At 45.8% G+C, this 27021-nt stretch overlaps 1 protein-coding gene across 2 annotated transcripts in view; it reads right to left on the reverse strand.

The window, feature by feature from the left end:
- Positions 1-451: 451 nt before the first annotated feature.
- The window catches only part of grik3 (glutamate ionotropic receptor kainate type subunit 3), an 83385-nt gene continuing 56815 nt past the window's right edge, over positions 452-27021 (reverse strand). For both annotated transcript variants that reach the window (XM_023821261.2, XM_023821263.2), the window contains 7 exons: positions 24766-24969; positions 20189-20412; positions 16951-17069; positions 12113-12330; positions 7027-7252; positions 6512-6762; positions 452-4886 (listed from right to left, as the gene is read on the reverse strand). In XM_023821261.2, coding sequence (XP_023677029.1) covers positions 4692-4886; positions 6512-6762; positions 7027-7252; positions 12113-12330; positions 16951-17069; positions 20189-20412; positions 24766-24969 — 1437 coding nt within the window. In that variant the 3' untranslated portion in view covers positions 452-4691. The remainder of the gene's footprint in view (positions 4887-6511; positions 6763-7026; positions 7253-12112; positions 12331-16950; positions 17070-20188; positions 20413-24765; positions 24970-27021) is intronic.

Raw genomic sequence — 27021 nt, forward strand, 5'->3', positions numbered from 1 at the left:
TTGAAGTCCCAGGTGGGATTTTGTATTTAGACCACCCTGGTGACATACTTTACTACACCCCACATCCTGGTACAGTACAGTTTATTATCTAAACAGTAACAGAACAGAAGCCAAGCTAAGAATAGTAGCTGGGAGCCCGGAGCCTAGGGGCCGTCACGCTCGCTAAGTGTCAGTTACTTGATTAAATGCGTTATTGACATTAAGGGCCCCAGCTGGGCCCTTCATTAAGTGATACAATCAGTGACTGCTTGATTGGGCATCCCTTTGACTGCCTGCTCAAGAAGCACTAAAAATACACAGACAGAATCTGTGGGCTGTTAATCCTCACAAGACCAGTAAGATTAATAATAATAATATAACATGTCTGACGAGTAAAATGAATTTCAGCACAAATCACTGAAAAAAAAACATTTTATTATTTTTTTATTTAAAACTTTAAAACCATATTACCCATACAGCAAACTGTACAATTGAATTATTCACAGTGTTAAAAAGAAAATAATTCAATACCTTCTATATTTATTTTTGTTCCCTTTTTGCATGTTTTTTTTTTCTTTAATATAATATCAATTAGTCTAAGGGTGATCAGCTCGTAACACATACAGTTACTAGGAAAACAAAATTGTTACAAAACATTACAAAAAACTATATTCATATAAATCCTGCATCTCCACTCAGAGAACCCTGGTCGTCACCAAATATATATTCATCAATTTATTTTATTTTTGACAAACGATAAAGCAGACAACCCAACAGAAAATAAATAAATAAAACGAACCTTGTTTCTCCTCAGCCATTTTCGACTGGGCTTCAGTCTACTGGGCCTCATTCATATTATAAGCTGGTCTATCTTTCCTTCATTATTTCACATGATTTATAAAATAGGAGTATACATAGTTCACTATAAAATAGATGTTTATGCTCTGTACGTAAGAGTAATTCAATTTATATAACCAAACTAAATGTCTATTTCTGTGACTCTTTTGGGTATAAATTTTAATTATTCACATCTCTACAAATCGGGTACGGATTTTACGGCTGAATTTAGTCAGGGAAGTCAAGCCTGCAGATTATGAGATAGGCATCCATCAGAGACCATCTAGATGTGAGGTCGACTACAAACCAGCCTCTCTGTTCTGACAGCCTGCTGGTTCGTGCTCCAGCATTAGCAGTTAGAAACCAAATGCTATCCATCAGGACTGGAGGGAAAATTTATTTTCCTTCATTTTTTAACCTTTATGATTTTGGGAATGCAAATATATACACCTATTATAAATACATTTAATGTAAAAAATATAAAAATGAAATGAATTGTCCTTTTTCCCCACATCCTTCCATGTCTGGAGTAGGGGGTGATTCAGAGGATGGGGGGGGGCGGAGGGGGGGTCCAGCTGCCCATTCAGACAATGAAGACGATGTGGGGGGAAGGTGGGGAGGCAGTGTGCACAATCTGTTGTACAGACTAAACTATGCCGTACGCTCATTAGTGGAGAGACAGTCACAACAAATGAAAAACAGAACATTATGAGTACAGATATATTATTTAAGGAATGCAGCAGAAAAAAAGAATAATTTATTAAAGTACAATTTAGCTGTCTTGCTCTCATCTTTTAAATATCAGAGTGTGTGTTTAAATTACACTGATTTTAACAATATCCATATAATGGTATTTCAACGAATGTGTTTTGAAAATGGGTCAATGTACTAACATACACTATTTGCCTAAAAAAAAAAAAACTACTCAAAAAATGGAATCCCAGTACGAAATCGTACCTGTTTCAGTAGCCCGACCTTGGAGATACCCAGTCAGGCACCTCTGTGACACATTTAGCACCTGTAGCAATACACCAGAACAGAGTATCAGGAAAGGGAGCAGAACTATAATGGAAAAGGACCGTGTTTCCTCTCAAATAGCATCCCCCCAACCCAGGTGACTGCAGGCAAAACAGCCAGCCAGCAATCGATGGCCTCGATGTTGACGTTTAGCAGCGGTCTGCGTGAGGTCTGCCTGTATTTACAGAAAGTTAGGCACAAGAAGGCCGGGAGTCTCGCAGCAGACTGTGGACACGCTACTGCAGGGCTCTCAAAGTACCGGCCCGCGAGACGGTTCTACCCATAAAGTCACGTGTTTTTGAATCATTATTAAAACTACGTCACTGATCAATCGATTGTTCTCCACCGATAAATAACAACATTATGTCATTTCACTAATCACCGGCTGTAAAATTTGACTGCACCATGGCGAATTATACCACTGCCAATGTTGTCGACAGATTCTAGTGTGGACTGTTTAGCGGAGGTCCGCTTGAGCTGAAGACCTCCTAGCAAGACGCGCCTGGGTCGTCTGCATTTGAGACCTCTGGGATACAGCCTTACTGTCAAACGGAGACGGATCATATCTCATGGGCATCACTGCAGAGCTCACACGGCACTTACAGAGACGGCCATGCTCAATGGCCCCTACTCCCTTACAATAAGGTTCACAGAAGGAGGGGCTAGACAGGAATCTGCCTTTACGACCATCGGTCCAGATGGCACTGCACCCAGCACCCTGTCAAAGCTCTATTGGAATGACGTTTTAATGGCAAAGCTGAGCTGTCCTAGGTCATGTGACACAAGGACTGGATGTGTCACTACGGACAGAGATGTGGGCTACAGACTAATCGATCTAGCCAATCACATGTATGATGATGGACCTTTCTAATTAAACAGATGTCCCATATTATTGAGGGGGTGGGGGGGCTCAATAATGATGTTAACAAGGTGTGCAGCCAGCTCAGCTCCAGTCACAAAAACAGACACCTTATGCCAAAACAACAGGCGGGATTTTTTTTGTACAAAACCTGTTTCGTCCAATGAAATATCGTTCTGTATTCTGTATTGGTTCCTCTTTCAAGGCAATCCTGCCATTGTTGGTAGTACAGTCAGAATTGTGGGTCGTATGGGGTAGGGGGGGTTTCAAATTAGGCCAAAGTCACTTTCCTATAAATCTGAATTTCTTTGTTTGGCAACTGCTGGAGCTCCAGGGGCTGATACACTGGCTTTCCTGCCCCCTGCTGGTAGGGGTGTGACAGCTCGTGGGGCACAGGACCGGTTACTGTGGCACAGACACCAGCACGGGCCGACGGGAAGATGAGGAACATGGGGAAACCCAACCAAATGGTGGAGAAAGCAGGATTTGGGGGGCATATGACACCTTAAACGAGTGGAGGAAGAGGAGAACGGGGAATAATGATTGTTTTAGAACAATGCAGAGGACAGAATAAGAGCATCAGCAAAGACAGGATAAGTCAAGTCAATTACAGAATCAAGAGAAAACACCAGAATGCCATAAGCATTCGATCTGGTATCTTAGTGAAGAATTTGTAGGATTAACTGTGTCTCAGTTCCCTGTTAGCAAGCTACCCAGTCCTGAAGTGTAATATGGAAATTAATTTGTTTCATGAGAAATGAAGATGGCAAAAACATAGTTACTAGCATCACATACATTATGCAATTAAAGAAATCTGTTGTCTACCTTCTACAGAACTTAGCCTAAAAAAAAGACCCTAATTAATACATAAATGCACTGGAAATAAATCTGTTTTGAGAACAGCTATTAAATTCCAAAGAACATAACAGAATAATTTATAGAATGTCATAAATCTTCACAAAAAATATTGTATGTGTGTGAAAATGTTTTCATCACCACAATAGTTAACACATACCAGAGGGTATCTGAGAAACTCTATTTAATTTTAAACGATTATTTATTTACTAATTTTCATGACGTTCTTGTGGAACACAGGCGATTCTATTCTGCAGACATCTTTGGTAACCGTGTTACTTAATTCCTCATTTGTCTCCCATCTAAATATATAAAAGGTAATCCTGGTGAATTACGTAGCGTCGCACAAATAAATGAAAAAGCCTGAGCTAAATTATATAAAAAAAAATAAAGATTTCAAATGGCACAATTGACTTGTTTGTTGCTTGACTTCTTGACTCTTCCACTGGAACCTCGGGATGATATTGACCCTGTCATGCAGCTAAAAAAAAAAAGAAAAAATGCCAGACCGAAACTCGCAGCTGAAGCGGCTTCCTGGCAGTACGATGTTGATGGCTCAAAGTTTTTTCAGGCCGTAGAGTTCCTGCAAAAGTTAAAAAACCCAGTGATGATGATATCTACGATTCCAGCTAGCGTCTCTCCAAACGCTGCCGCCTTTTGAATCTGCGACTCCTTCAGGGCAGGAAAATAATCAGTCTGCACAGGATTTGAGGTAAAAGGTTATTTTTTTTTCCTGCCAGAGAACCACTGCATCTCCAGAAATGACAAATATATGAATGGCCAGACCCTTAACGCCGATGGATCATGTGCTATGTGTGACCGCGACCGCTTCCCCATCCGTGGTTCTTTTATTGCCACGCTAAAATGATGCCGTTTCGTCCTTTGCATCGGTCATTCCTCTTGGGTTCTCATCCTGGCATTCCACGTTGGTCTCGGAGCGCAGGTTGCTATGGAAACGCCACCCCGGGTGCGACGCCGCTTCGCCAAGGCGCTCCCTTCGGTTTCTCGGCTTGTTCGTTTTCGACGTTAGCGGTGCCGCCGTTTCCGCTGGCTTCCCGCCACTCCGGCTGGCCCGATCCCCCGCCCCCCAGCCCCACCCCACTCATGTCTGTTTGGCCACGCCCCCTGCTCCACCACGCCACGGTCACGGGAAGACCGGGGTCATGCCGGTGTTGCAGGTCACGCTGTCCTTGCCGGGCAGCCTGCGGTCGTTGAAGGTGTGCATGTTAATGACGGCGTCCGTCTTCATCATCATGGGCGCCTGCGGCTTGTGCTTCACGCGGCGCTCACAGGTGAATGACAGCCTGATCTCATCCGCCATGGCGCTGCAGAAGGATCTCTGGGAGGGAGAGAAACAGAGTTTTTTTTTCATTGGGCGTGACTGTGCCGGCTTCAGCGCGACGGTGATCATCAGGGACCAGCCGGCGACCCCACGGCGGCATGGCAGGAGATGCCACTGGCATAGAGGACCCATCTGACGCAGCGAGCGTCTGCACAGAGACCCCTGTGAGTGCACTACTCACAGACACACACACACACACTAATATACAGCAGAACACAGACACATCCTGAGACAAACACACATACACAGATTTGTAATTATATCCTTGTGGGGACTCTATGGGGATTTATATGGGGAAAACTCTAATCCCAACATGATGACCTTAACCCCTACCCAGCCATAACCTTAATTATAAGTAACCAAACAAAAAATGAGACTTTTGATCACCACAATGTAATATAAACCTAATCCATACACACACACACATACATGAAAATATAGACACACCAGAACACACACACCCTAGAGGACACACACACACACACACACACACACTGTTTTTGTTGATGCTTGTTGCTTTGTCACGGATAGATTGCAATTCGACAAGCATCACACTCAAACAAAAAGCCTGGGGTGCAGAATTGTGTTTAGGACCGAGCCTGAATTCCCACCCCCCACCCCCGAAACACCCCCATGGGGCCACCGTTTGCTGTTGCCATGGTTTTCTGATCGGTTATGACTAACAGAGGATTCATTTTACATGCTCCAGTTTGTAATTATGACAATTAAAATAAAAATTAGAGTTACTCAGTTTTACAGCAAAATGACGTGTGGGACGAATCGAGGAATGTCGCGTCTCGCCCCAGTGAATCGTGAGGGTGCCTGGTTGGGGGGCGGTTTACTCAGCCTCAGAGTCATAGTCGAACAACCACACAAGCCTGCATTTCTTCCTAAATATGAAAAGATGAAAACTGCCCAGAACCTTCAAAGGGGGCTGCTTCTCACTTGGATTCACGAGGCTGATATTATGTACACGGCACAGACAGGCCCAATATCGTCCTCCGTGATTTCCCAGCTGGGGGGTCCTAATCTACGCCCAGCCTGTGTCTTTGGGGGTCTGTGTCAAGTCTGTTTGCTCACCCTACTGCCACAGAGCGGAAAATGCCCTTCAGGTGAATCACACTGCCCTCACTGCCCTGTGCCGTATGCTTGTACACTTCAGCATAACAATATGACTAAACTGCAATAGACTGAGCTTCCTGCAATAGACAGTCCCCATCGTGAACCATATACCTCCGCGGACAGACGCTGAATTTCATACTCTGATTGCCTTCATAAGTTCATTGGCACGAACCTCAAGCTGTCTACAGCACACATTCGCTTCTTCCTCCTATTTATGGTCCATTGTGTTTATCTATTATTTGCATATTTGTATTTCTACTTTATTACCTCTGTCTAACTTGTGTTTATTGTTCTTTGCACTTTTTTTTGATTATATGTTTAATCGTTATGTTTAACTCCATCACCTGCACCAAAGAAATCCCCTGTACTTTTGAGCTTGGCGAATAAAGATTCTGATTCAGAATTACTGCAATGCTGACCGAATACACAAATGTGTAAAGCCGGAGGATGCCTATATCAGAACAAATCGTCTGAAAATAGGACCAGTGTGTGGGACTCACCTGTTCACGCTCTGCAGTTTTTCTCAGTTTATAGATGAACTCCCCAATCGCCACAAAGACAGACAGGACCAATCCCGCTGCCAGTATCATGAAGATCCCGCCCAGGTTCTGGATCCCCATTGGCCCGGCATCCCGTCGATCATCATCCGAGCAGGCATGCCCGCCCCACCATTTCTCCTTCATCATGTGTAGACGCCCATCTTCCAGGATGCTCAAGATGGCGATGGTGACTTTGTCTCTGTATGGGGAACCTAAAGAAGACCAAGAATGACAGACACTCCTCAACACTCAACTGGAAAATAGTACACACACAGCTTCTGCAATCTAACGGAAAGAATTTTGATCTGAGTACGTCTTATAATAAATGTTTATTTGCTTTCACTTTCGCTTTATCAAGCTGTCAAAGCAGATGCTTCGCTACGCAGTCGATTGTGATGACATCTTCAGCTTAACCCAGCAGATCATATTGCAGCAGTGCAGTAATGTAGGAGCAGTAAATCGTGCTCAGTGTTTACCCAGAGGGGTGCCGATGCCATATCCCTTGCTGTCGATGGTGCCCCCGACCTGGGTGAGGTTGCAGTTCCTGCGGGTGACGTACTCGATGGTGGTGGACTCCATTAGCAGGGCGTAGTCAGAGCTTAGCACTCTCTGCATTCCCTCCTCGTTCGACTTGACCAACGTCGTGCTCTGCTTGCTGCTCATGAAGGCCCACATCTTCTCAAAGGTGGAGACTTTGGATTTCTGAAAGAAGATGTGGGGGGGCATTGTTAAGGAGGCGCCCCCATTGAGAGCCCAGCCCATGTGCAAATAATTTCCCATCCCAAAGAAGAGGTCGGCCACACACTTAAGAGAAAAGCCACTTTTGTGGTAATGCGACGTGTCAGCACATGATCCCCTTAAGGTCAACGGGATGGGCTGACTGCTCTTCCTGCCTCTTGAACGCTGTTTAGAAGCACCTTATGGAACTCCACTGAAGTGCACAAGGCCCCCTCCGTAATCAAAGTCAGCCCGCCAAGAGCAAATGATCACCACAGATGGGGAGAAGACGGGCAGCTCATGTCTAACCGTCACACTTTATCATTCACCGACCCACCTACTGTAGGTCGATTTTCAAAAATGCTTATAAGATGGCCCCCACTGAGAGAGTTAACTCCATTTCCGCTCCATCCTGCCATACTTGGAACATTTCCAACATTATTTTCAGCCCCATGCGCTGACATCTTGCCCTCTCGACGAATAAGCAGCACCAGGTAATGAAAATTCACTGGATTCAGTGGACAGGGTAACAAACAGAAAAATCAAGCACTACCAAATAAACTTATTGCTATAACACGGCTAGACACGAATTACAAAATCACTTCATATGCTGTCCTGCAGTTAGGGCCAATGCAAAGACAAATATTTATAAACCAAAACTGACAGCCAACACAAATTCTATCCAGGATTAAAAGGCACTGGAGTAATGCTGTGTTTATATGGAGACAAAATTTAAACATTTAATTTCTGTTGAAACATAATTACAAACGCAAACAGGTGAGGCAGGCCTGCTCCTTTGTGCTGCTCCGTCTGGCTGTTTGAGGTGGAAGCAGCTGCGCATACTCAGCCTCAGCTGCAGTGACGACATTTTCCCAGATACCTACCTGGAAGATTCTACTGCTACAGTGTAACTATTGACAGGCAATAAAGTGAAATCTCTCCTCAGAAAAAAATGCCTTCATTTCTTATTTATAGCACCAGGAACACCTGCATTGTATGACTAATATACTCAATAACTGTGTTACATCAAAAAACATAAGCTGAAATGTAGCAATTTTTTTATCGGTCAATTCCAGTGAAACAGTTGCTTGATGAGCAGTGTGCAGCTTAGTGGGTTAAGAATCCGCCTTCGATTTTCTGTATCCATGCATGGAAGGTCATGGGTCCAAATCCTGTGCCTGGTAGAGTAATTACATCACCTTCAGGCCCTTGAGCAAGGCTCATAACCCACCTGCTCCTGAGATACCAGCTGAACCTGTTCTTTGACCCTTATATCTGCATCACTTTGAACAAAAGTGTCCTCTAAAGAAAAAAAAACATGAAAAATACATGTTTTCATAATAGACTGACATGCTTATTACCGATCTGACATCCACACCTAAGGGAAACATGAATAAGAATATAGACTGATGATTAAATGGGCTTAACAGTACATGGGCGGATTGAACGACTTACAAATGTCAACAGCAGTATACCGTGAATAGCAAATTCCTGTTATTCTGCTATATTACACCTATTCATCTTCCATAACCGCTTATCTAACACTGACGCTGTGAGTCTGGAATATGTTTGAGGAAACAAAGGTGAGGATATGCACTGAATGGGATAGCAGCCCGGTGCAGGGCAAACACGCTGTACAGCCATTTGGAGACAGGATGTTTTTGGATCGCGTGAGGAAAACAGCACAAACACAGGGAGAACAAGCAAACTGTGCTCGCACAGGGTGACGCAGCTACAGACAACAACTACAGACTCAGCCACAGTGCCACCCAACTGTATTAGATATACATTTATGGTTATTTGGATTTATCTGTTAAGCATATTCCAGTGTTTCTCATCTCGGTCCTCGAGAACCCCTCAGACGGTTCACATTTTGCTCCATCCCAGCTCCTGCTAGGGAACAGTGAGGGAGCAAAACTGTGGACTAACTGGCAGGGAGCTGGAAGGGAGCAAAAAGGTGGAGGACCGATTGGGAAACACTGGCATGTACTTTTATCTAAAGCAAAGAGCAGGTTAAGGCAGATATATACACAATACGTGTGCTACATATACGCATATGCTACGTGACGTTAGCAGCCTTAGCGTCTTCAGCTGTTCCTTGTTTTTTAAGCTGAATGTGGCTGGGTCAATGAACATAATAACACTGTGTAAAGCATGAGAGGACTCATTTATTTTCTGTGGACAGGAATAGCTTCAGGTTAATTGAGTTTTTTTTTTTTGTTTTAAGTCCGTCTGACTGTGAGATATTTTGTTTTCCATTTTGTAAGGAGTGATACAGATTTACCTTAACTAATGGTAAATTATTACCGGCTGGAATGTGACGCGGGGCTCGGGGTTTCTAGAGAAGCCGGCGGCGGCTCTCCGAATCTCAAACAGGAGGCTGATAACAAGTTCAGAGGAGCTTCATTGTTCCAGTGTTAAATGGGCCTGACAGACTCCATCTAAGTGCCAGAAAGGCGGGATGGAGAGACTGAAGCAGGAAACAGCGGAAGCAACCTAAAGAAATGAAGTAAAATAGAAAGAAAACCCAGGAAGGAGCTTTTGATAATAACAACTGATGCTTTTTATTGACCCTTGCAGGGAAACTGTCTTTTCACCACCCCCAACTCGATCTCCATGAGCGCAAGCTGGCTATGAAGGGCAACCTGTTGGGACACCCAGGGAGCTGGGGGTTTAGGGCCTTGCTGAAGGACCCACAGATATGGTGCGGCTGGGCTCGAACCCCCGACCTTCTGATCACAGGCACAGAGACTTAGCCCACTGAACCACACCCTGCACCCCAGCAAGGAGATTCTCCACCTCCTTCTCGCTCGATCTGTCCAGGTACCAGGGGCTTCTACAGGCTTCACCCCAGTGCTGTAGGGGGAGATTCTGTCAACCCCCCCCCCCCGCATGCTATCCTTCACCCTGACTTTCCCGTACCCCTCCACCCCCCCCAACTCATCAGCAGTCTTCATTAGCCATCCCGGAGATAACGAGATGCACAGACGAGCCGTACCCAGGCAGGCTTGATGAGGTAATTACTGACACCTGTCTCTCTCCAAACTAATGATTTTTTTATTTTAAAAGCTGCAATCACATTTAAAAACATCTCCCTTTCCTGTCGCTACTCTCTAGCTTCAGCCCATAACCGAAGGGTGGGTTAGGTACAGAGGGAGGGATGTGAAATACAGGGACCCGTGACACATCACCACCGCTCTCCTGGGCTTAATTCTGCACCTGACCTAAAGAGCCGGAAGTCGCCCTCGGATGTGAACTCACGGGGTGTCCCATGTGCGCTCGGCCAGCAAAGCAGGAGACGGGCTATTACCGCAGTAACTGTGCCAGTTAACCCGCTGATTTGGCCCTCAACTCGCCTCAGGCAGCCGTCGCCTGCTTTGGCCCGTTCGGAAATTAGTTTGGTCTGGCTGACTCCATTGTTGTTGACCTCACGTTAGCACACGACAGTCTCCCTCCGGCAGTCCTGGAGCGGTTACAGTGCGTCACTGGCTTGGAGGCGGAGGGGCTACTCTTTGGGGGCTTTATCGCAAACACAATAGCGAGATTCCGGAACCCAGCTGAAAGGCGCGTGCAAATATCACAGGTCCATGCTTTAGTATGCAGGGGGGGGGGGGGCAGCGTGGCACCCCTGTTTACAAAGTAGCTGATTAACGAGCTGCCTGTGACCTCAGAGGTCACGGGGTCACAGCCCAGAAGACCCCGCGTCATTATAACCTTGAACTACTACGGTAAACGATTAGCTGCACTAGAAGATAATAAAATGCAATTATTTAGCGTGCGTCTCACTTCAGGCAGAATAAGTGGCTAAAAAATCTATAACAATAACAATCGTCATTGTGTGCGACCTGCTTTCATAAGATGCTGTCCCCCATTGTGTCAAGAGGGGGAGTCAGGAGACTGCAATATCTGGCGTTAACTCGTACGTAATTCCCACCCGAACCCTAGCCCCCACCGTGATGCGAGCTGCTTTTCTTTTCTGACACTGGACTACAGCCTTGTTCATGCAATCCCCACCCCCTCCCCACCACATTAACCTGGGATTTCCAACAGGTCCCCTCGACATAAACAAAATGAAAGGGAGTGTGTAAAAAGGAGAAATAACATGTTCAATAATAAAAAAGGATGCGGATGAAAGAGAAGGAGGATGTGGAGGAGGAGGTGAAAAGGAGGAATTGGTTAAGGAGGTAAAGGGGCAGTAATGGCGGCGATATCTCACATGTTCGCGGACAGATTAATGACGCCTGTATTATGAAACTCGCTAACCCCCACAATATGTGAGACAAGCCCAGCAAATTTCCAATAAAAGTTCCATAGCTGTAGAGACAGAACAGAAACACTTTCCATGATAACAGCCTGTTATCCCTCGCCCTCCATTTCCCGTCGGGAACTAGCAAAAGCCTCCCGCTGGTCTTCAGACCACAGCTGTGTCTTACAAACGCATGGTTCTGCTCTTTTTAGAATGCGGATAAAAGATCTGCGAAGTCTCTTTAAGGGGAATGAACTGCCTTCAGTTTTACCAGAAAGAAGAGAGTCATATGGCGCTGTATCCTACACCTGACTGGTATCTGGCATCCCACTGCTAGGGAAAACTTTGGAATTCATTTTTTAAAATACGCCTGGAGGAACATAAGGAACATCACACAGGAACGAGAATCTTGGAGATAGAACTCAATATGGCATAGTTAAATCTTTTTCCCAAAATAGCAAATATGAATAAATTTATTTCAGAATAAAATTCTGAAAAAAAAAATGCTAGTATTGCAGTTTTGCTTGGTCACGGTTCAGTCATTTCTGAAGTGTTACCCAGTGTGTTGCAGTCAATGGAAGTGGAGCGAAGGTGTTCACCTTGAAGAAGGTCATGGTGGCACCATCACGCACGACGCCGTACTCTATCTTGGTCTGCTTGGCCAGGTCGTCCACCGAGTCCACGGGCGACTCCATGCGCTCCACGGTGAGGAAGGCGGCCAGGTTGGCGGTGTAGGAGGAGATGATGATCAGGGTGAAGAACCACCAGATCCCGCCAATGATCCGTGTAGAGAGGGCCTTGGGCATGAGCTCAGAGCCTGCAGACGACAGAGATGACAGCAGCTGAACTTTATGAAAATATGGGCAGTGCCATCTTCTGTCAAGGAACTGTAATGTTAAGATTGTAAGACGTGCACATTTAATAGATGAGAATTAGATCGGTCCTGATAATTAAAATGGTTTTGTGTGACAACTTGTTCGGACATGTTGGTTATCATGTAACATATTTTTTAGAATGCTTTCATGATTTCGAGTGTTACACAGCTCTTACATTTACATTATGTATCTAGTAGATAATACATAAGTATTCAGCTGTCAAGGAGGAAATTAGGCATAAGTGCAGGTAGGCTGAGCTTCCAGTGAATGCCCAGTAAGTGGAATTGTAGCAAGATTTATACAATATGACACATAAACAGCAAGAACCTATTCAATAAAAGCTAAGTGGAAAGAAGAGCATTAAGAAAACGCAACAGACCAGCTAAAGGTTCACGGGTGAAGATACAACACGTCAGTGGCTGAGGAGCTAGTTGAGGGACTGGTAAGTCCGATTCTTGAAGGTTGAGAGGGATTCAAATGACTCTTGCTATTGATTTGTTTTCCACGAGCCTTCATAGGCCTGAAAGAACACGAATCCAGGGCTTTCATATCCACACAGCAGAGTGATTCTGCTCATCATTAATATTAAAAGACAGCGCACAAGCTGAGACCTTGCCGGACGGGATATTGCAAGATCGGGTCAAGTACAAATGACCATCAGCTCAGTATGAACGACACCTTCTGCCTTTGAGGTGATTTGTCTGCTCCTAATTACTCGTCTAGCGTACGGAGAGCGGCCATTCATCACATCCCTCTGGCGTCTGCACTCGCTAATCGATAACATCGCACGGAGGGACCAGACGATGAACGTAACGCACGGAGACTCCTTCAGCTTGTTCGAGAGCAAGCTTGGGGGTCACAGCACAGTCAGAACCAGTGTGCAGCCCCTACAGGAACTGAGGGTTAAGGGCCATGCTCAGGGGAATCGGCAACCTTCTGCCGAACCACACATTGCCTTCCAAAAAGCAGAAAGATCTGCTTTTCCGATCCTTCTCTTAGTAACCATAAGTAACCCCGACAAAAACTACAGACCTCATCCAAATAAGAGTATCTCAAAGACAAAGGGACTGTGTTCACAGTCAGCATTTCTTTGAGTTTGCCGGTGCATTCACCCCATCGCTCAAGTTTTTCTCATTCACGCCGTTTCTTCCTTCTGAGCAAGCCGCGTTATTGCTGTCAGACCATGTTGGTTTCCACATCACTCCATTTCAAAAGGGCGTCATTTAATACCTGGGATCATGATGAAGGGATTCACTGCAGATCACCGTCTTTCTGTTCTGTTTTCTGAAAGCGCTTCGATCTTCGCCCTTCAGCTGAGACGTTCCGCCTTTCTGCCTGGCTGCTTCATCGCTCTTTATTTTCTAGGCAAAATGTTTCTTTTATGCTGGAGTTTGGCCTCAACGGCCCCAACGAAAGCCTTCATCTCTCTCGGATTTTTTCCCCCCTGTTCTTGAAATGATTTATAACAAAAATATTGAAACATGATGGGCAGGGAGGCGCCAGGTTTGCCGAATGTCGGCGAATGCAACGTGCCCCCGTAGCAGACGGCGAGCAGAAGCTACGGGCTAAAAGTCAAACAAATTAGCCGTGGACTCAGGGCCGCCACCACTGCCGCGTCATTGTTATTATTTTTGATTTATCTGCGTGGAATATTTCTTCGGTTTTGTTTCGGCGTCCATTTTCCAGCATACGCATCTGCTAATGAAATTCGGGTGAAGCGACTTTGAACTCGCAACTTTCAAACTGCGTGCAGCTAGAATGTGTCGGCCATTAGCGACTTCCTGTTAGCGGTGTGGGAAAATATAAATGGGCTGTACAACATGGTCACTGATTAGGTGTTATAAATCAGTCTCTGTCATGCTATCTGCCATGCAAACAAATGGAAATTATTCTCTCTCTCTCTGTTTTTTTTTTTTGGTCAGACAAAGGGTTCATTAAAAAATACCACCCATATTGTTCATTTTTATCACGGACGATAAGGAGACAGACACGGAAAATTCCCACCTAGTACAGACTGGAACAGCGGCGGTGACAGAAATGAAAGGCTTTTGTACACTCTGACAGGCAATTTTACACCCCAAAAAAAGCTTTGACTCTTTCCATAAATTATATAAATGAGGCCACGGGGTTTCTGCAAGTAACAACACTTCACCTGAGCTGGGAGTACAGGGTGGGGCAGGAGAACACGTGGATTTGAAGTGAGCCCACATTATATGACGCTGTAGCCATGTTAAATATCTACAAATGGGCTGACCTGCAAAAATAAAATGACTCTAACCAGTCATAAACTTCTAGAGACCCACTTTAGCAAGAGGAAGAGGTGCACACCACTTTGAAAGTCATCAGGCCTTCTCAAAAAACCCTAAACCTAACCCTAACCCTAACCCTAGCATATCTAAATCCAGACTGAACCAACCGGGATCCATAAATGAGAAAACCAGAGACTGATCAGAATCGCACAACCCACACATTCATTAGCGATTGTTGGCTCCCCGACACTCTTTTCTGGCAGGAGTGTGTGTATTTGTTTGTGTATGTGCACAGGTGTGTGTTTACCGTGTGCTCGCACGACCGCGGCCACCTGCCCACAAACGCCGGCGTGTACACAAGATACAGACGTGTCTGCCACAGCCGAACAGCGCCAATCCAGGCACTTTCCAGAAATAGAGGCACATTTCTTGACTGACTGGAGAATGTTCCTGTGGTCTGGGTCCATTCTTGTCTCATAGCTGTTTGTCTTAATCCGGAATCCGCTCAGAGCCAAACGGTGGTTCTCCTATTCGGCCTCTACAGTACCATCCACAGCCATGACAGATTTCACACCTTTGAATGCCACCATTCCCTGAGATGTGCATCTCTCACACAACGTTTTATGGCAGTAAATTCACATCCCCTGCAGAGAAGGACCAACTAAAAACCACTTTTTAAATAATAAAACGAGTGAATGATTTCAAGGCTGAGGTAGCAGATTTAACTGCTGCTGTCAGGCTGGAAGTAAGTATTTCACTTTAAAGACGTTTTATTTTTCTATGCCAAAGCTATAATTTTTACATAAATTGAGGTGGGGTGGGGGTGTGTTTCCAGGCCAGACTCACAGGCAGGACCCCTTAAGACGTCAACGGTGACCATTTAGATAACAGCTTGAAAAACAACATTTTGGGAAGGATTGTGCACAGAGGAACCAATCAGAAATCGACTCATTTTCTTCAAGGCAGTGTAATAAACATGCATTTCTTTATTTTTATTTCCGAAATCTTCAATCACATTAAACTTCGTCTTATCATCAAGGAGAACCTCTGTATTTCAAATGCCTCTCTGAATGACTTTAACATACAAATAAGTAAAAACCAATAGGACAACAAACACGCGTTGCTATTGGATGATTTTATTATAGTTCATCCTTAAATTGGTGCAGAAATAAACCACTCTGAAATGAATCTGGCCCACCTAAGCAGAAACCGGGAGTGTAGCTCTGCATTTTGGCAAGACTTGACAACTTCGTGTTCTTCCTTAATTAGCTTCAGCTAAACGAAGGCAGCATCCAAAAGCTGTAAACTTCTTGAGAGTATCCTGTCCATGTTGGGAATCTATTGGTTATAATAATTCTGGGCTGGTTTGCTAATGCCCCCCCCACCCCCGCCATCAACCCATTAGGTGATATAGGCGACCATCCAAGACGCCATCCTCCAAGGGGGCACTGACTTAGCAATATGTTGGCGCCACCCACCACCATCACACAAGGAGCATGTACAGCACCGTATGTGCCGTCTAAGACAGTTTACGGGGGGGGGGGAGGGGCGGTGAAGCTCGTCTAAGGCTGCACATGGGCTTCGACTGGCACTGATAATAACTATTACTAATCCTGTGAATAAATAAACTCTACCAGTGGATTAAGAAAACAAATGAAAAGCACATGTCAAGTTGGAACCTTCCAGTGTATCTGAAACATGGACAGGGCTTTTATGAAAAAGCCCAGTCAGGGCAGCTGACGGACACGAAACCTCGGTCACCTGACTCTCTCCCCTGACGGCTGTGGCCACGCCCTTCCCTACTGCGTCCTAGCAACAGCACTGAAAACCGCAGGCGGCGTAAACCAAAGGCGGATGGGCAGCTCAGAGGCGCTGGGAAAAAGACAGGCGGAAAACGGATAATGACTCGGACGCTCTAGGCGGGATTCATCCAGAACAAGGAGGCCCTGTGCCGGCTGACGTGGGCCGAGGAACATTAGGGAGGCCCGCCTCACATCAGCCGGCACCGTCTGCTTCGATCCAGTGACGAATGTCGTCCCCTCTGCTGCCAGAGGCTCCGTTTCCACATTGAGCTGTTGTTATTTCAGGAGGGGAAATGTAACTGTCTCCCCTACCCCCCCCACAGATGGTGACAGGCCGCTGACACGTCCCCTCCTCTGCGTTTATACCGCACGCGCTCAATGGTGACAACATCGTCCTTTCAAATGTAAGTCTGTGCTCCACTTGTTCCTGACAGTCAAGACACCTTAAAAAAAGACACACGGCCCGTCAAACCATGGCGGCGGGTGGGAGCGGTGGGGGGGGGGGCTGTACCTTGCTGCATCAGGGAGCCGATGCCAAACCAGAAGCTGTTAAGGAGGGTGAAGTTGTTCTCCACCACATCCGAGCCCGGGTTGCAGGGATGGGCATCGTACCACTCGTACGGGCTGAACCTGAAGAAAAGCACAAAATAAAACTCAACCACTCTGTTTGGCTGCAAATCCAATGTGAATCTGAAAATCTCCCAGAGGGTGCATCTCTGTCGGTAATCCATAGACCAAGTGCGACATTTACTGCCCCTCAATTTACCAAGTCATGGCATGGGGGGGGGGATTTATTAGACAATTTATAGTGTTATAAGTGTTTCCACTCCTGGACTCACAGACTCGCCATCAGCAGGCCACTGAAACACCAACAAGAGACAAGCATTTAGGCTTCACCAGCGGCGGCAAATCTGCAGCGGCTCATTATTACCAGGGCAACCTTCCGCGGTACGGGTGAGCGAGGGCCTCGCTGCCTGGGGCACCGTGCTGCGTTGCCAGACAGCAGAACTTTGGATAACGGCGGGACTGTAGGTCTGAGGTCACGGACCCAGTAAGACACGGCAAATCTGGCAAATGCAGAGCAGCAGTACGGTTCCCACATTCCACGCCCGGCTATGCGGCTCGCGAGCGATCCGGTCCGATCGCACGTCAGGGGCTCCTCCTTCACCGAGCCTCCAACTCCGACCTTTACGCCGCCTGTCAGTTTTCCCGTCACATTTCCCGCCAGATCAAAGTCCCGATAACCGCCTTGTCAGAAATCACACATCCTGACATTTCAGAATCTACAATCCAGAGATCTTTAAGATCTCTCTTGCCTTTTTTTTATTTTTTTATTTTTTTATAGATATGCTTAAACTTCTCGCAAGTTATAAATATAGTTTTTTTTTCAGGGTTGGTGCGGCAGACACTCAAAATGTCACTCGCGAGATGAGAGAAGCTTTAAAAACGTCAAAGAACTGGGTCAGCGCGACTCCCGCTCTGCCGATTTGCTCTCCCCGTTGCCAATGAGCAACACGTCCTTTTCGAGTCGACAGAACAGTCACTCCGACCGTGAGGAAAAATACACACATCTCTCCAAAAGTCAGATGCACGAAACTCTAGCAGTTTCCTTAGTGTCATTTACTGCAGTCATTGTAGATAATTGAATTAATGACATCACATCATTCCTAATCCTCTGGTTATGGTTTTCCCAGATGAAACATCTTGCATCCATCTTATCAGCAGGACACGTCGATTTCTTCAGCAAAAAAAGCTTTCATTTCTGTGTGAGGTTCCGAAAGAGGCTAATATATTCTCAGAAAAAGGGTGATTTTGAAAGGGAAAAAAAACACATGAAAAAGATGTTAGAATTGTCAAGCTCAAATATTCTAGGTGTGTAGACACTAAATTTTCACTGAAGACATTTGGCACATTTGGCAAATTATTTCCTTTTGTTACATGAAAGTAATATGACCTAAGATAACTCAGACATAATCTTACGATGGATTTGATCAAATATAATCATTCACTTTTTTCCAAATTTCTTCTCAACCTGGCACTCGAAACCAGAAATATAACCAATAAATCTTGAGCAAATACATAAAAAGTTGTGTTTTCTGAATCCGACATATGCCTCACATTTCCCTTTTTTATTGTTTTTTTCTATTTCTTTTTTTGGTTGTTTTTACAGACTTTGGTAAACAGTAGCCTGTGGGCACTCGTGTTATAAAGCCCCCGAAAGAGGCTGGAGAGATAAGTCGCTGTTTCTGTTTGTTATCTTAATTAAAAATTGCCCCCCCCCCTCCCACCACATCTGTTCCACCAGCCAGGTTCCCCGGGAGACTTTCGGAGCAGAAAACTCCCAGAGATTGAATCCTAGCCAGTGCCTCGCTATTGGAAACACTAGCATTGGAAAAATGGAGATGAAGAAAAAAATAATCTATTATTACATGGTATCTACAGCATTTATGCTTTCCCACACCAGCATGGTATTGGGTTTAAAATTTAATCTCCATTCCGCTGCCAGTTTTTATCTGCTAAATTTCAAATGTGTATTTTCCGAGTTCCTGAGCAGAGTGCTGAAGCGAGGGATCTGGTGACTCCCTCTTCCCTGTTACATCCTTAAAGTCATCCCGGGATTTAAAGGAGACGATAAGACTGTGAGCCCCATGCACGATCCGGTGGGGGTGGGGGCTTCCCATGCTAGGATCCTCCTAGACCCGCGTAGAATCCCCTGAACGATTTTGGAAGAGTGCCGATGTGCGGCGGTTTATTCACTTTGCGCGACTCTAGGCTCTCGAACGGAAAATCTGAGGCCTTTGAATCGGAGGTTGCACTTCGATTGCTGTTCAGTCACCATTTTGGATCCAGACTCCAAGTCAGTCATGTCAAGTGGCCAAATAAATTGGTGACAATTTAAAATAATGGGCTATGGTAACAGGCATCATGTCAGTCAAGGTGATATTGCCAGAGGAAATGTTTTGTCTTCACTAAAGGGCTTAAAACTGGGCTAAAAAAAAACACACTATGAACAGGTCAGTGTTTAGGGGCACCAACAATCTTCCAGAATGCTGGTTTTAGTTGCGGCTTTGTGTTGGAACAAGATTTTTGCTTCCCAAATATGTGAAAGTAGGTTCTTATTTAAGTACTATATGATTTTTTTCCCTGTTCACAGATATAAAGAGAAGCTGGGCCCTCAGCGCATCAGTGTGGTATCTGAGGTCATCAATACGTAGCTAATTAGCATTAAAATTTTGCTGAATTTTTTCAGTTTCTTGCTTCCGCACATGACACCTAAAGTGTGGAGCAGACTTGCTTCTCAAAGGTCAGGAGGGATTACTGCCAAACGCATCTCTTTCGAGAAGACGGGTTGTCTCTAAGACAACGAAAATAATCCCAGTCCTGTTTGAATTTTCCTGAAGTGGCACTTCACTCAAGAGTGATACTCGTGAATGGTACTCGTGAATGGGGATTTTCATACGGACTACCTCTTAAGCTCATCAAATCTTGATTTAGCCTGCAAACTTGCTTCTGTCCAGGTTTTGTTAGAATGCAACATTTAGTTATAATTAGTTGCTGATAAATTTACCTATCAGGATTTCCCAGTCGTCCTAATGTCTACCTTCTATAAACACCAGCTGTGTGAACTAATCAAAACTGAGAATGTACTTGAAATTCACTTTCATCCATTCCATTGAGAGTGTAACCATGCCGACAGTCCAGCTAATGATAAATGCCAACAGCCAACTAGAAGGAGATGCCACACTTACCTGGCGATAACAAACAGGACACAGCTGACCCCCAGATAGGCGAGCAGGATGTACACCCAGATGTCAGGGGTCATGGGAGTAAGGAAGGAGAAGAAGCCACTGTTGGTGTTGTTGGGCTTCCGGTAGAGTATGCTGATGCCCATACTCATGAAGGGCTTTGAGAAGTCGATGACCTTTTCCCGGAGGTACGAGATGGTCAGGGGTGCCACAGCCAGGTCGGCTTTCTGAAAGGAAGGTGGGAAACACGGTTACATCATTCTAGAGAATGCTAGACTCAAGTATGTCCTTCATCTTCTTGGTGCGGATGGCTAACTCATGCTCGTGGAGTGTGCTGGTTCAGCCTGCTGGGTCTCTCCTGTCACAAGAAGAAAGACAGACATGCTGCTAGCACCTCCACGGGCAGTACAGTGAAATCCGCCATGGCACTCCTCTTTCGTGTGGCGCCGGGCCGGTATCTCTACAGTGCCGAAAATCCTTCACAAACTGCCGGCCAAGTCTGGGAGATGCAAGGGGGAGTTTTCAGCAGACAGGCAGAGCCGTGAGCAGCTGATGCAAAACAGAGCCCGCCTGGAAAATGCCGGAATCACTGCTGTGCCGAGGACCACGCCTCCTACATAGAGGGATGGCCCTAAATCCAACTTTAATGGGTCACTTCAATGTGGGAAGATAAGAGGAGATTTCCTTCAAAAGATATCCCAGAAGGTGCAGGTGCTCTCCCTTTCCATCTTCTTGTTCCGGGGGGGTTGGTCCTCTATTTCTAACATGAGAGCATCTCCAGGCCCCACGTGGTGTCTTCAGCAGGAGCCTGATGGAAAGGAGCCGTCCCCAATTACACAACCTGCTGTATATTTAGAAGGTCACAATTTACATCACCTCACCTCCACCCCTCTCTCTCTCATGGGCTGAATGGGAGGTTAATGAAACCAGCTGCTTCCCAGCATTGGGGCGGGGGGGGGGGGGTCATTCCAATATGCAGCAACCCCCCCCACCCCCTTTCCCCAAGAACCCTTTATGGTTTAGGAGACCTTAGTCGTCCGACACCTCCTAGTGGCGCTATGGAAATGGCTGCTGCTTCTGCCCAGTGCAGCACATTGCCAGAAACAGGGCGTCCGAAAGTGAGGCTAGCAGCATTAGCCAGCATCACCCATGCTGTACTGTACGACGACACTCCAATACAGCCGAAGGATTGCCTTCTCTGTTCAGAAGGATGCTGACCTGTCAGCGACCTTGCGCAGTCTACTACGCCAAGTCTATTTCACACTTTCAAAGCTAGGCAGACATAAAGGCCTACTTAGTCTGCCCCCAACAGCTGGCGTAGGCTGTTTTATCAAAATGGCCGCCACAGCAGCGTAGCACGAACTCCTGTTGAGGACAGAGTGCTGAGGCCCCATTCCATCCTACCTGCGCTGCCTGCTGGCCATTTATTCAGAAAAAAACACACAACAATGAACAGAGCGGACGAGCCGAACTGAATTTCCATATAAACTGACCCATTAAGTAAAGTACATCTCAACAACATTCACATATTCCAGAAACACCAATATGGCCCATCTCCCATAAAATAACATTTTCCTTTAATTTCTAATCACTGCCTTTACCTTTTACTGCCATCACTGAAGGATAATTAGGTATAATTAATGAATTGTGAAGCATATTATTCCTACTGCTAATTTCATGCTTTGAACAGTAAGTGAATGCCAAGCTGTAAAACTAGCCACAAAATTCATTCTCTGGCTGTAGTAGTGTTTAGCCCACTGTTGTTAACATTTGCCTAGGATTGCCCATGGTGGCGCAACGCGGACACAACAGTCGAGTGGTAGCCCTCTCTATCCTCCTTTCGTCTCAACCGGAGAGCAAATTAATTTCCGCGGAGTGGAAAACAAATGAATAGCTAAGCTCATTATTAATCCGACCATCGTACAGCGATTAATGGGATCATCTGTTGTAGCTAATCAAGTTTAACAAGGCCTGTTGCATCACTTGGCACCTTTTCCCACAATGCCCTTTGGCTTTTTTAGTGCATTTTGTGAGAAAATGATAAAGGCAAATAAGCCCTGTATCTTTTTCACTTAATTAGAGCCGCGTCACATTGAGCATTTTTGTTCTGTGTTTACACTGACTGAGACTCTCGCTTCCGCTCATTTCCACACAAACCACACTCTCACACATTCACTCCCCCTCCGTCTCCCTCAGTCACCCACAGGGACAAATGGAAACGCGGTCTGCGGACTCCAACGAGCAACGCAGGCACGGTGCCTGATAATAGATTTGGGGGGCAAAGGGACGTCTGTAATTCGGTAATGAAGCTGTGATTTATTCAGGGTGGCACCGTGACACACTCAAAGCACAGCCTTGTGGGTAAGTGGCAGTCTGTGCAAAAAAAAATAAAAAATGTCGGGTCAGTCTGCTTTTTTGTGTTTGCAAAGCAATAAAACCCACAAACAGGATGTTCTTTAGCCAAGTTGCCCTGTGAGGTCCTGTACAGTAATATACACTGTTTGTCCAGGCTGATGAACAGATAATGAAATTTTTAGAGGTTAATAAAAAGCTCTGATGGCAAAAAAATTGAATCAATAAATAATGTTGACAGCAACCGTTAATAAACTTTCTTCCTCCCCTTACAGGACCTCTGGGCCGCTGTTTAGACCATAGGGTAGTCTCCTGTTTTCAGACAGACCTTGTAAAGTGCAACCAGAAGGGCAGGGCTGCTCGTCAGCATTTGGGGGGGGGGGGGCGTAGACGTCATTTGGGAGGCGGGGCAGACGGCGATGCGGTCAGGGACCAAAGCCATTTCAGTTAACAGATAAAGCCCCCAGCTCACTGGCTCGAAAACAGGGTTTCTTACCAAGCTTCAAAGAAGCCTGGGGGTGGGGAGGGGGGGGTTCAGGTCTCAGAGCACGTTCCCAGGTTTGCTGTTTGGGTCGACGACGTCGATATCAGCTTATCTGCCACCGGCAGGAGAGGGAGGTGATGAAGCTTAGGATGACCCCCCCCCATCCCACCGAAACACACAGGAGGCTCTACCATGAGGTGCCGATAAGGAGCCGGCGTAGGGGAACCCATCGCGCGATAAGACCTGGGGGGGAAATGGATACCTGAGCTCCGGGTACCGAGGTGTCCGATTTCAGATACACGATGAAATCACGCATGCGTGAATGCCCTTGGGTGCGCTCCAGACACAAATGCTATTGTTTGTTAAAGACTGATATGTAACGTTACAGGGTTTTCTCCAAATGACCAGATATTTCAGAGCATACCTCACAAATTGATTAATTGTGGCCTACCACAATCCCTAATTTAAAAATACATCTGCCCATCCATCCATCCATCCATCCTTTGCCACAACAGGGTTGCGGGGAGCCTGGGGAATTACAAAGCACAAAGGGCAGGGGTCGGCAATCTTATGCAGAAAGGGCAGATTTTCACTGCAACTCCCTAATTAGGTTACTAATTAGAGGACTGATTGGCTGAGTCCTCCTCACACCTGGGTTTGAACATCTGACCTACAGGTTATCCCAAAAACCTGCATACACACCGGCCCTTTGTGGATAAGATTGGCCACCGCTGATGTAGGGCCCTAGATGAGATGCCAGTCCACTGCATCGCGGAGAACATCTACAGAACGATTTAAACATGCCTTAAAAAGGTCATATTCCGATAGTCTCAGTCAACCTGTAAGTACTTCAACCCCACTGACTAATTTACCGACAGCTTTCTAAGGCTGCTGTTTTTCTGGAAATGCACTAGTTGGGCTTCTCCTAACCCACAGAATGGTGGAACGGCCTTGTGTGATTATGTCAGCTGGAAAAAACACCATCCTTTATTCCCGAGAATAGTCAGAGCATTTTTGATTGCAGCTACGGTGAAAATCAGAAGAAAAATACAAGTTTGAAGGGGCTTAAAACTCGACAGAGTGGCCATGTGTGATTTGTCTTCCTGGTCGCGTTTACTGACACGTTGATGCAAGCTTCACTGCTGACGGCTTGTGTTGCTCGTGAAGGTCCTGGTAGATGTAGCACATGACCAGCCGATGGATCGTCTGCACACGGAGATGCAACTGCAAGGACCACAGCCTTCTTCTCCACAGCCTTCTTCTCCTCCCAGTTTGTCTTTACCAATCCACAGAAACGTCAGGTATATAAAAAAAAACAAGCTATGTGTTTTTGCGAGCAGAGGCATGTCCACTTGTGATCTCTGCAAACGCTGTACTCTTCTTCACAAGAACACTTGGAGGCCTTTGAGAGAAACTTGACTTCACTCGCACAAAATAAAAACAGTCTTTCAAGTGTTGCCACTATGACGGACTGAACTTGCTCCTCTCTCGGGATAAAGCACGAGATTAAGCAAAGTTTCACTGCAAGAGTTAGGAGAGAGTCCACTCATTGAGTGAAATTACAAACCCTCCCAGTGGAACCAGTTAATTACCAGGTAAATGAAAAGTGTTTTAAGGTCAGTGTGTGTCTTACTGGTTTGTCTGTCCTGCTTCATTGCTACTTCTCCCATCAAGGCTGAATACATGACCTTTAACCTTTAACCTCTAACCCTTAACCCATCCCACAGATGGTACCGGAACTCACATGCTCCATCAGCTCCCTGACCATGCCGTTCCACTGGCCCTTCTCATCCTGAGAGCCGTACTTCCCATCAGGCACCAGGCGGATCTCGTAGCTGAAGCCCAGTATGTTAGCCAGCTCCTTCAGGAGGTCAATGCAGAAGCCCTCAAACCGGTCGTTGCCAATCAGAGCCTTGTCAGACCTCTTGAACATGACGTACGGCTCCTCCTATGGATGAATACATACACACATAAGTCACGGCAAGCTCAAAAGACTATCCGATTGCCATAACAGAAGCTCAGCGACTTGATAGATCAGCCACAGCTTTTCGGACGATGGGATAAAACTTCAAATGGCTCTAGCATCTAATCTTGATCTGTTCACACAGTAACATTTAAGCTTGCAGGTATGTTTGCTTCAGTCTCGTTCAATTACAAAGACTTATTTCAAGATATTTTAAATACTGTATAAGATACACTACTGTAACTTGTAACTTTAAGTTTAAGACTGTTAACCTTGCAAAGGGTTTGAAGACCTTATGATTACGGTCTGAAATGAGTGAACTCTGAAATTTCTATGAGTGAAATTCTTAGCTTTTATTGAAGGAGGAAATGATCACATCATACACAAATTATTAAAACAAAGCACATATAAACTTTACAATGAATGCTAACAAGCAGAAACATGTACACTCCTCTGCAAGGTCCCTGAAGAAAGTCAAACTAGTCAGGATCAGACACCTGCTTCACCACAACTCCTACATAGTAACAGCGCATTGCTGCACGTGTTGGGCTCCTCAGTATTGGATTGTGCTACGAATCACAAGGCTTTCACGCTGTTTATTACTTCAACACAGACAGATGTTCATTTCATACACTCCTAGTCTGGCAATCGATTCGAAACCCGTCGTCTGCATCTCAGACCAGATGTTGGCACGAGGAAAGCCGACCAAGGAACAGCAAAATAAATGCTTTTCAGAAGATCACTGAGGCACTAGGATTGCTGGTTATTGTGGAGGGGGTGTGGTGCGTGGGAGGAGCTGCAGAATGGGACATTCATCTTACTTCCTTTGTTCTTGGAGCAGTGTTGTGTCTTCAGTAAATACAAAGGGTTAGATCTGATGTGTGGGTGGAGTGTATGGAGCATTTATATCTGACAGACTATTGTCTGGGTCATGCCCCCCCCCCCCCCCCCTAAGCCCCCCCCCCCCCCCATATCAAAGCTGCTATAAACATTCTGGCAGGAAAGATGAGTTATGAGGTCTCAAATCTAATTTAACCCAATGGTCCAGTATAGAAGATCCATAAGATCACCATTAGTCCAGGTTAAAGTAATGCAAAGATCAAATTAGAACAACCATTGAATTTTGAGGCGCAGCCAAATGTTATGAGATATATCTCGTGATCTACCAGCGCAGAGGCACAAAGTCATCTGCACTAGCTCCCACAGCTAAGTCCCAATGTGTCGGAGCCTTCAGCTCCAGGCAGGCTGAGCTATGATTGAGATGTTCTCCTTGGTGAACACAAGGGGCAGAGCCCAGCCAGCCCAGCAGACCGGAAAGTCGCCAGGCCAGCCTCTTTCTTCAATTCAAAAATGTTTACAAATGAAGGAGAGGAGTATCACTGCTACCTGCATTCCAAATTCCTTGGAGACTAATCAAAACTTAGAACACTTAGAACTTAGAACACACTTATAGCACTTTCTGCCTCTCTCTCCATGGGGGAGGAGCTGCAAAATAAGAAATCCTTCCAGCCAGTGGAGTGTAGACAATTAATACACAATGGAGACCGCATTTAATATCTTAATCTGTTTTCCAAATGCAAAAACCCGTCTCTATAAAACCACCCGAGTCTGTCTTATTTATGCACCAATGAGAGCGTCAGACGTTCCATTATTAGGCCCCCGAGAGCTCTGCTATTAATCATTTTACACTCAAACACAACTGAGTCCGCAAACACCCACCCAGAGGCCCCTCCTCGGATCTCCCTCTCCGGTAATCTGAACGTTTGGATAACGGCGGTATGTAGCTGGCTTGGTGACACAATGAAAATTAATGTGAGGACTGTGAAAATGACCCACTGGATGGGGGGGGGGGGTGGATTACATTCAGGAAATGAACTTTGGGTGTTCTCCAGATCTGTCTGCCCGGAGGGGGGAGCACAGGGGAGCGTGGCAATGCACCCCTCCCCTGCACCCCCGACACCTCACTCAGGCTGTTCCTTCCCCCCCCCCCAGAGAAAATGCTTGTCTCGCTCCCTGACACCAGATGGGAGCTGATTA

This window comes from Paramormyrops kingsleyae, chromosome 9 (genome assembly GCF_048594095.1).
Source record: "Paramormyrops kingsleyae isolate MSU_618 chromosome 9, PKINGS_0.4, whole genome shotgun sequence".
NCBI lineage: Eukaryota > Metazoa > Chordata > Actinopteri > Osteoglossiformes > Mormyridae > Paramormyrops > Paramormyrops kingsleyae.